The 10,924-nt window shown below is 54.8% G+C and overlaps 1 protein-coding gene across 1 annotated transcript in view; it reads right to left on the bottom strand.

Annotated features, from left to right (window-relative positions):
* CCDC187 (coiled-coil domain containing 187) overlaps nt 1–7,164 on the bottom strand; it is a 23,498-nt gene extending 16,334 nt beyond the window's left edge. Inside the window, exons 1-3 of the mRNA XM_021708123.1 lie at nt 6,834–7,164; nt 4,553–4,651; nt 939–1,025 (exon numbers count right to left, since the gene is read on the bottom strand). Of these exons, the coding sequence (XP_021563798.1) occupies nt 939–1,025; nt 4,553–4,651; nt 6,834–7,164 (517 nt within the window). The remainder of the gene's footprint in view (nt 1–938; nt 1,026–4,552; nt 4,652–6,833) is intronic.
* Nucleotides 7,165–10,924: the final 3,760 nt, after the last annotated feature.

Here is a 10,924-nt window from a genome sequence, read left to right as displayed (position 1 = left end):
AGGATCGCCGGAGCCCAGCAGGTCGAGGCTGCGATGGCTGGGAGCAGCCACTGCACTCCAATCTGGGTGACAGAGTGAGACTCCAACTCAAAAATAAATAAATAAATAAATACCAGATTAGGGCCAGCCGTGGTGGCTCACGCACTTTGGAAGATTGAGGTGGGAGAACTGCTTGAACCCAGGATTTCGAGACCAACCTGGGCAACATAGCAAGACCTCATCTCTGCAAGAATAAAAATTTAGCTGGGCTTGGTGGCATGTGCCTGTAGTGTCAGCCACCGTGGAAGCTGAGACAGGAGAAGCGCCTGAACCCAGGAGGTCGAGGCTGTGGTGAGCCATGATTGCATACCACTGCATTCCAGCCTGGGAGACAGACTCAAAATAAATGAGTAAATAAGTATATAAATAAAAAATAAATACCAGATTAGGCCGGACAGGGAGACTCACTCCCCCAGCCCAGACTTCCTGCTTCTTAACCACTTGTTTCATGATGCCAAGTAACAAAAAAAACAAACACAGATCCTACCAACCAAGCATGTTGGCTGCTCACCCTTTCAAATATCTGTTGATGACCTTGCTGTGTGTCACAGGTGGCTGGGTGGCTTTGTCTCCTTATGGACTTGCCCAATCTCCAGGTGTTGAAAGGACAGCTAACAGCACGCCCGGGCTTTGTGAACCTTCAGTGCATCACAAAGGACACACCCCTGCCCAGGCAGGAACTACCAGCTACTCCAGTGGTGGCCAAGGGGACCATTTACCTGGGACACAGACGCTGACCCTCCAGCAGGGCCCTGCTCATCCCAGACACCCCCGCAGAGCCCTGTGCACACCACCCCACCGCCCCTGGCCCCAGGAGCCAAAGCCACTTGCCTGCTAGAGTCAGGACTGTAAACTCCCATCTCCACATCCTGCCAGGGCCCCAGAGTAGCTAGCCTTACCTTTGTCTTCGGCTGCTCTTCTGGGGGAGGATGACTTGGGGGCATTCTCTCTTCTGCTCTTCCTTCTTTGGGTTTTCTCCCTTGGGACTTCAGCGAGGGAAGGAGAAAGGAAGGAAGGGGGGAGGAGGTGTGTCCCAGGACACCAGGCACTGCCCCGCAGCTACTGCAGAGTTGTCCTGTGTCTACTCAGGCCTGAGAGCCAGAGGCCCGGGTGGAACGAATGGGGAACATGTGGCTGTCCTGCTCTCGTCGTTGTGTTCTCCCTGAGGACCCCATCTGGGGACTCCTTCCCAGGAGGCCAGGCATACCATCCCCTCCCTCACAGAGCATGGACTCCCTCCTGAGTCCGGCCACCTCCTCCCTCCAGGCCCAGAGGTCCTGAGCGCAGGAACTCGTCTCCCATCTCCATGTCTGGCACTCAGCTGGGGATCTGGCCACCAGTGAATGAGTGACTAAATGGGTGAAGCTCCGAATAAACCCGCAGTGTGGTGGTTGGTCAGACTGGGCATGGCTCAGACTAGGGGGTGAAGGAGCGAGATCCCGAGCTCAAGGGCCTGGGTCTGTCCCTCTGGCTGATGATGGAAGAGGAACCAGAGAGTCTGAGAGGGGCAGACTTGGCTCAAAGTTCTGCAGCAAAGGCAGTGGCCAACCAGAGTGGACCTGAGATTTCATCTGGTCACAGACGCTGGTCACATTCCCCAGAGCAGTCGCATCCACAGAGACAGGAAGTAGAACAGAGAGTGCCAGCGGGTGGGAAGGGGATGGGAGTGAGTGTTTCCTGGGGACAGAGTGTCAGTTTGGGAAAATGGAGAGGTCTGGAGGTCGAGGGTTATGATGGTTGCACAGCAGTGTGAATGTGTTTAAGGCCACTGAACTGTGCACTTAAAAAAAAAAAGTGTTCAGGCCAGGCGTGGTGGCTCATGCCTATAATCCCAGCACTTTGAGAGACTGAGGTGAGAGGATTGCTGAGCCCACAGGTTCGAGACCAGCCTGAGCAACTTGGTGAGACCTCATTTCTACACTAAATACAAAAATTAGCTGGACATGGTAGTGCCTGCTTGTAATTCTGGCTACTCAGGAGGCTGAGGTGGAAGGACCACCCGAGCCCAACAAGTTGAAGCTGCAGTGGCTGTGAGCATGCCACTGCACTCCAGCATGGGTGACAGAGTGAAACTTCAACTCAAAAACAAAAAAAGCATTCTTTGCCAAGTGTCTTGGCTCACACCTGTAATTCTAGCACTTTGGGAGGTAGAGGCGAATGGATTGCCTGAGCCCAGGGGTTCAAGACCAGTCTTGGTAATTTGGTAAGACCTTGTCTCTACAATTAACCAAAAAAATTAGCCAGGCATGGTGGTGCCTGCCTGTAATTCCAGCTACTCAGGAGGCTGAGATGGAAGGATCACCTGAGCCCAGCAGGTTGAAGCTGCAGTGGCTGTGTGCATGCCACTGCACTCCGGCATGGATGACAAAGTGAGACTCTGACTCAAAAAAGAAAAAAAAGAAAGGCTCTCCTCTACGCCCCGCTTCTGGATGCTTCTAAGACTGGGAGCCTGAGAACAGGATTTCCCTCCACCTCTTGACTTCTTTTGGTCTCTGTGGACTGCTGGGGTCAGGACTGCATCTGGGAGGCACCAAAACCCTGGCCAGTCGGTGAGCTCTGTGAGCCCGCTGTGTCTGGTGGAGGCACCACAAGCTGGGCTCTGGGCCTGAGGAGTCCCCAAACCTACTAACGCCACTTGGCCCAGACCCAGACCTGGGCCTGCCCCCTTGGTTCTCCCCCAGGCCCCAACCCTGCTAGCAAGCAGGGCATGAAGAGCAGCCCTCTGAAAAGCTCAAATCCTGGAAGTGGTCACATGGACAGAGACAGGAGGTAGAACAGAGGTTGCTGGAAGTGGGGAGGGGACAGAGTGAGTGTTTCATAGGGACAGAGTGTCCATTTGGGAGGATGGAAAGTTCTGGAGGTGGAGGGTGGTGATGGCTTCACAACAACATGAATATGCTTAGTGCTTTTGGATTGTGCACTTTAAAAAAAGGCTCTGGCGGGGTGGGTGCAGTGGCTCATGCCTGTAATCTCAGCACTTTGGGAGGCTGAGGCAGGAAGATTGCTTAACCCAGGAGTTTGAGACCAGCTTGGGCAAATAGCGAGACCTCATCGCTACAAAAAATAAAAAAATTAGCCAGGTGTGGTGGTGCATGCCTGTAGACCCAGCTACTCGGGAGACTGAGGCAAGAGGATCGCTTCAGCCCAGGAGGTCAAAGCTGTGGTGAGCCATGATCGTACCATTGCACTCCAGCCTGGGTGACAGGGTGAGACCCTGACTCAAAAATAAAATAAAATAAAAATAAAATGTAAAAACTCTCCTCCATGCCCTGTTTCTGGATGGTTCTAAACTGGGAGCATGAGAACAAGATTGCCAAGTCCTAGTGATTGATGGGACGGGAACTGAGGTCCCTGAGTGATGGATCACCAAGTCCTGGACTTAACCAATGGACCCCAGAAGCCTCCCTGGGAGAGGGATGGGAAGAATGACCAACAGGACAAACTGATGCCTCCAGAGTCCTCCTGGAAAGAGGAGGAGAGGAAACCCAGCAGCACTCACCACTAGGCCCAGCAGATCAGGGTGGGCAGGGAGTGCCCTGGCCACTGTGGGCATGGAGCTGGCCAGAGCTGGGCTCCGGGAGGGGTTTCTGTCCCTGGCTATCAATCAGGCCAGCTTCAGGACCCCGCCCACATCTATCTGCACTTGGTTCCTCTGTCACATGGGGTGAGACACATCCCAGAATGTGGCTTCTGCCCAGCGGGGACCCACCTGACCAGCCTTCACCCCGCCTCGGCCTCCACCACACCGCTGGGATGGACAGCGATTGTCCTCTGGGGACCTGACTGGCACCTCATTCCCACCCCCATGGCCCCTCGGGAAACCCACACTATCCCTTGAGCTGAAGATCCCGGAATCGGAGGGCCCCTGGAAAGCCCCGAAACACCTCTGCTCCCCGGCCTCCTCCCTCCCCCATGGTGGGCTCTCCAAAATGTTGCAGGAATCTGCCTCTCTCTGGACCATAGAGAGAGACCCTGCCCATTCTGCACCCGGAAGACAATGAGCCTGTCCAGTCCCAGGCACGGTACCTCCCTGGTCAACACTTACACGGCCCCACTCCCTGGGAATGGGGTCCACATTCACCCAGCCCCCAGAGCAGCCTCTGTCTTCCTCTGCATCCTCCCCTCCTCCCCTTTGTCACATGGATGAGTGAGCAAACCTGAGCCTTCCCCACCTGTCTAGACATCTGCCAAAGCTCCAGCAGCTCCCAGGCAAGGCAGGGTCATGTGGCAGACAAGCAGGCAGTGTCTGCTCTTGTGGCTGGCATGTGACCACCCAGGAAACACCTTGCCTATTTTGTGCAGATCTCTTGGAGGAGGCAGAGGGTTAGAACGCAGGCTCCAGGGGCTGGCAGGCTGGCTCCGAATCCCTACTTGGCCCCTTGCTGAAGTCCTCTCTGACCCTCCAGTTCGCCATCTGTGGGTAGGGCCTGGCATGTGCTATCCACATCACCAGGATTGCTAATGCCCAGTATCCAACCTGGAGCACTGGACAGCCAAACACAGAGTCACTTACCCGAAGCCTGGTGCTGGGAGGCCCTGGGGAGCTTGTGGCCCTGGACAGGGGATGCCTTGTCTTCAACTTTGCATTCAGTCATACTCAGAGTGCCAAAACCTGGAGCAGAGGGGCAGTGTGGGAGGAGAGACACCATGAAGAATTTGCGGGAAAAGGCTCTAGTTTGGTAGCTGCTCAAAAGTTTTTGTTTGTTGGTTTGCTTGTTTGTTTGGCATCTCAGTCTGTCACCCAGGTTGGAGTGCAGTGGCACAATCATGGCTCACCATAACCTCGACCTCCTGGACTCAGGCAATCCTTCCACCTTAGCCTCCTGGGTAGCTGGAGCTACAGGTGCACACCACCATGCCCGGCTAATACGAGGCCTCACTATGTTGCACAGGTTGGTCTTAAATCCCTGTCCTCAAGCGATCCTCCTTCCTCGGCCTCCCAAAATATTAAGATTACAGGCATGAATCACTGTACGTGGCCTTCAAAAGCCTTTAAATAGCACCTCTGACCAATACCTGAGGCCTAAGAGTATGTCCCACAGGGCCCATCGGGACATGTACCAGCACTTGGGAAAAACTGGCACCTCGTTAGGATGAATGTCTTGCACCTGTGGCTTCCCGGAGCCAGCAGTGACAGGGCTGTGTGCGCCCCCATGCTGGGGACCAAGTACAGTTTAGACCATGTAGTGCTGGAAAGGGGGTCACACTTTTTATTGCATTCTTTGTGCTTGTCTATATTTTCCCTTCCCAAAACATGTACTGCCTTTGAAAAAAACAGTCACCAAAGGACAAATCCTGTGTGATTTCCCCCATATACGTTCCTGGTGTTGCCACATCTACAGATACAAGAAGTAGAACAGAGGGTGCCGGGGGCTGGGGAGGGGATGAGAATGAGTGTCTTATGGTGACAGAGTGCCACTTTGGGAAGACGGAAAGTTCTGGAGATGGAAGTGGTGACGGTGCACAACACTATAGTCATGCTTAATGCCCAGGACTGTGCACTTAGAGATGGTTAACATGGTTGATTTTATGTTATGTGTATTTTACCACAATATTAAAAACAAAAACAGAAGTTATTATCTTAAAAAATTTTTAAAAGAAACCAGGCACAGTGGCTCATGTCTGGAATCCCAGCACTTTGGGAGGCTGAAACAGGAGGATCACTTGAGGCCAGGAGTTCAAGACCAGCCTGGGCAACATAGGGAGACCTTGTCTGCACAAAAAGTGAAAAAAAATAGCAGTATGTGGTGGCACTCACCTGTAGTCCCAGCTACTCTGAAGGCTAAGGTGGAAGGATCACTTGAGCCCAGGAGGCCGAAGCTGTGGTAAGCCATGATTATGCCACTACACTCCAGTCTGGGCAACAGAGTGAGACTCTGACTCAAAAAAAAAAAAAATTAAATTAAAAAAATAAGCCGGGCTCGGTGGCTCAGCCTGTAATCCTGCCCTTGGGAGGTTGAGGTGAGTGGATTGCCTGAGCCCGCGGGTTCGAGACCCACCTGGGTAACTTGGTGAGACCTCATCTCTACAACAAATCAAAAAAATCAGTCGGGCGTGGTAGTGCGTGCCTGTAGTTCCAGCTACTCGGGAGGCTGAGGCGAAAGGATAGCCAGAGCCCAGCAGGTCGAGGCTGCAGTGGCTGGGAGTGGCCACTGCACTCCAGTCTGGGCAACAGAGTGAGACTCCAACTCAAAAAAAAAAAAATTAAATAAATAAATATGAGGAAAACATCTCTCCTGTCTCCTTAGGGAAGGAGCAAAGCACCCAGACACTGAGAGAAGCCCAGGGTTAGGTCTACATCTGTTCCAACAGGGAAGCTGATTAGAAACTTCTTGAATGACCACAGATGTCCTTACCTCTAGCACTAGGAGACATGCCCTGTTCTTTTCAAGCTGGAAGCAGACGAACCTTCCAAATCCCAGGCTGGCTTTTCAGGGTGCTCCTGACCTAAGTCCCCACAAACCTGACCATCCAGCTCCCCAAGGATAGAGGGACAGCGTCACAGACTTCAGGCCCGGGAACCAGGTCCCCTCTGCCTTTCTGAGGGTCCTGGTCACCCCTCCCTCGCTCACACCGACCATCACCTCCACCCTCACCATCCATCACATTCCCATTCTGAACCTGGCTCAGAAGCACCTTGCCTTGGGGACATGCCACCATGCCCCCCTGGCCAGCAGCCCAGGTGACACTGCCCCTGCCACCTGCAGGCCTGGCAAAGCCCGATCCCACCCGATCTCCACCCTCCCAGTGGTCTCCCTGCCCTCCCACCCCTTGCCAGCGAGGCTGCCACTGACCTGGGTGTTTGGGAGCCTGAGGGTCATTTGCCACCTTGCGGGTCTTCCTCCCGGGATACGGTGAGGAGACTTTGCCGAGGTTGGAGGCACTGGAGGCCACTGGGGTGCCCAGGGAGGCGCAGTTCCCCTGCCACCGGGCCTGGGCCCGGATCCTGTCCCTCAGCTGCTCCAGCCGTGGGTCACTCTTTCCAAACTGCTGCTGGGATCCCAGCAGCCGGGACGGCCTCTCCTTCCAGGGTTCACATGCCTTGTGGCCCCCGGAGGAGCCAGAGAGGCGGCCTGATGACACTGAGCTGTCCCCGTCCATGGCCTCCTGGCCTGTGGACCACATGGGCAGGTTGCAGACTTTCCCTAAAGTGTCTGGCTCCTCGAGGTTGTCAGACCTGGACACGTGGGGAGCTGACCGGAGTGAGCGGGGCTGCTGGGAGGGCCCAGGCCTGCTCAAAGCAGCTACGAGGTCATCCCTGGCTGCAGGTGGATGGAGCTGGTCTTCCCTGGGAGAAACAACAGACTTGCTGGTCAGATACGAGGGCGCTGCTGGCCCTGTTAACTCCTACTCCCACAGCCAGAGCAGGGGATGAGGGATGGCTACGTTAGCCCACTTCATGGACATGAGTGGCATTCTCTCTCAGATTCTGACCACATCCCTCTGAGGTAGGTACCCTGAGCAGCTAACTTATTTATTTTGAGTCAGGGTGTCGTGCTGTCTCCCAGACTGGAGTGCAGTAGCACGATCACAACGATCACTGATCACTGCAGCCCCAACCTCCTAGGCTCAGGTGATCCTCCTGCCTCAGCCTCCTGAATAGCTGAGACTACAGGTGTGTGCCACCATGCCCAACTCAATATTTTTTTTTTTGTAGAGACAAGGTCTCTCTATGTTGCTGACGCTGGTCTCGAACTCCTGGGCTCAAGCGATCCTCCCACCTCAGCCTCCTAAACTGCTGGGATTACAGGGTAAGCCGCCACACCCAGCCAATCACCCCAATTTACAGATGGGAAACTGAGTAGCAGAAAGACAGGCCCAGCACTCTGATCCCAGGGCCGCTCTCCTCACCCAGAGCCGCCCTCTAGGGACAGGCGTGGCCCCTGCGGCTGTGTTGACCCCTGAATCCACACAAACACTACCTGGGCTTGGCGCAGACCTCCCAGTCAGCCATTCTCCCCAGGGCTCCATGGGAGAAGGGGCCCTGCCTCTGGCTGTCTTTGGGGCAGGCACGCAGTGTGTGCAGGACCGAGGTCAGCATGGCTGCAGGGCCACGGGGGATGAGCGGGTGGAAGCGAGCCCATCACCCCCTGCCCTGGGCCCCACAGTGCAGTCACATGGCAGCCTGGCCTCCACCCCTGTGGGGAACGGGCTGGCCACCTGGCTCCGAATATCGGCCTATGCCGGTCCCCTGACCCACGGTGGAAAACCTCAGGTCAGGCATTGAAACTGGGCTGGCATAGAGGCTGCCCCCCTGGGTGGGCAACGGCCAAGGCCTTCCCAGTCAGCTGCCTCTCAGTGGGGTGGGAGAGAGTTCCGGCTGGGCCAGTGACAGCATAATAACCTTGTCACTCAGGGACAGAGTCTGAGGCCTTGGGCTCTGAGCAGCGCCCCACCCAGTCTGTCCAGAGTGGGCTCCTGCAGGCTGGGGGCCGGGCTGCGGCCCAGGCTGGGTTCAAGAGGGTCAGTGTTGGGCCCTGTTCAGGTTGGTGGGGTGGGGGCAGGGGCGAGGCCTATTCCAAGGCTGGGGTCAGGCTCCAGTCTCATTCTGGGTGGGGTCGCATCCTTGAAGTCCTGACATTCTTTTTTTGTTTTTGTTGGTGAAGTCTCATTCTACTGCCCAGGCTGGAGTGCAGTGGCACGATCACGGTTCACTGCAGCCTCCACTTCCTAGGCTCAGGCAATCTTTCCACCTCAGCCTACCCAGTAGCTGGGACTACAGGCATGTGACATCATGGCTGACTAATTTTTTTATTTTTCATAGCGACAAGGTCTCGCTATGTTGCCCAAGCTGGTCTTGAACTCCTGGGTTCAAACGATCCTCCCTCCTAGGCCTCCCAAAGTGCTGAGATTACAGGCATGAACCACTCTGCCCAGCCTCAGCTCTGACATTCTAACACCAAAACATCAACCCATCTTCTTGTTTCTTCCAACTGTGTCAGGGATGCTGGATTCTTGGCTCACCCTGGTGCAGGCCAGGGTACCTTGCCAGATATCACCCAGTAGACGCCAGATATCGCCCAAGGCCAGGAGCCCCAGTATGTCTTCTCAGCCTCTGCATGCCCCAAGGGGAATACCGTCACCTTCACCAGACCCTGGCTTGGCGGCATGGTGGGGAGGCTCTGTGGTCCTTGAGCGGGGGTCAGGATGAGGATTCCAGCTGCCCCCAACCTCACCCCCACCGCCAGTGCAGTTTCTGGTGCCAGGCAACCTCCCCGCCCCCATCTGGGGGTAGTGTGAGCCCAGGGAGAGTGGGTCCTGGGGGGGTGCTGAGATGATTAGGAAAACATATTTGTTTGAGGAGTTGCCCCACAGATGCTCCTTCCCGGGTGTCCCCAGAGAAGTGGGATGTGAGGGAGCGTCTGCAGCAAGAGACCCCATGATTCTAGGCAGGAAAGAAAAATGGAGCACCTGCCTGGAGACTGATTCTGAAGAAGCTGTCCTGGGTTGGTGGGCAGGGCCAGGGACTGGCTCTAATCTGAGGCTAGTGGGATCCAGGCTCAGCTCCTGTCCTGCAGAGCACAACCTGGAGATACCGCTCAAGCCCAGCTCCACATGGGTGTGGTGGGGTAGATTCTGAGCCAACCAGGGCCCTGGCCATGGTGGGCACAACCACTGGTGTCCAGGGGACAGTCTGAGCCACCAGAAGCCTTGGAGGGCAGGAGGTAGGCTTCACCAGCGACAGACAGGTCCTGCCTGGAATGTGAGGTGCTGCCCCTTCCACCCCTGCCATCTTATGGTAGGATGATCTGGCAGGACTCTGAATCCAGCCAGCAGAACCCTGAATCCAGCCCCCAGCCCCTGGCTCTAGACCATGCCTGGTGGCTCAGACAATGTACGTCCATGGCAAGGTGCCCCTGCAGGCACTATCTGCCTCTGCCTCATCTTTCTGGTCAGGAGCCATGCTGTCTGAGCTCTCCCCATCCACTGGGTTGAAATGGAACTGATCTCCCCTGTGTGTTTCTTTGTTTTTATTTTTTTTTAAATGTTTAGGTCGGGCTCGGTGGCTCAGCCTGTTGTCCTAGCACTTTGGGAGGCCGAGGCGAGTGGATTACCTGAGTCTGCAGGTTCAAGACAAGCCCAGGCAAGTTGGTGAGACCTCGTCTCTATAATAAACCAAAAATTAGCTGGGCGTGGTAGCATGCGCCTATAGTTTCACGCTACTTGGAAGGCTGAGGCAGAAGGATTGCTGGAGCCCAGCAGGTCAACTCTGGGGTGACCTTGAGCATGCCATTGCACTCCAGCCTGGATGATGGAGTGAGACTCTGACTCAAAAAAAAAAAATTTGGCTAGGTGCAGTGGCTTGCAGTAGCTTGTAATCCCAGCACTTTGGGAGGCAAAGGCAAGAGAATCACTTAAGCCCAGGAGTTCCAGACCAATCTGGGAAACATGATACTCTGTCTTTACAAAACATAAATAAATTAGACAGGGCTTGGTAACTTACGCCTGTAATCCTAGCACTTTGGGAGGCCAAGGCGGGAGGTTTGCTTGAGTCCAAGAATTCAAGACCAGACTGGACAATATAGCAAGACCTCGTCTCTGTAAAAATAATAATAGTCAAAATTAAAGAAACATTGTTGAGACAGGGTCATTCTTTTACACCCATGCTGGAGTGCAATGGCACGATCATAGCTCATTGCAGCCTCAACCTCCTGGGCTCAAGCAATCCTCCTGCCTCAGCCTCCCAAAGCACTGGGATCACAGGAGCACGCTACCACACCTAAACTTTAGCTGTGTGCTTCTTGACATTTGCAAAAGACCAGTCATTCTAGAGAGCTGGGTCCAGCAGGGGAGCCCTTAGAGGCATGGGAAGGATTTGGGACCTTTTTAAACCTTCTAGTGCATGCTGCAGGAAATGAGCCTGTGATGAGACAGTGGCTGGGAT

Source organism: Carlito syrichta, unplaced genomic scaffold (assembly GCF_000164805.1).
Source record: "Carlito syrichta isolate Samal-C Ts95f unplaced genomic scaffold, Tarsius_syrichta-2.0.1 Scaffold130732, whole genome shotgun sequence".
Lineage (NCBI taxonomy): Eukaryota > Metazoa > Chordata > Mammalia > Primates > Tarsiidae > Carlito > Carlito syrichta.
Note: the sequence above shows the minus strand (reverse complement) of the source record. Positions and strands in the feature narration are given on the sequence as shown.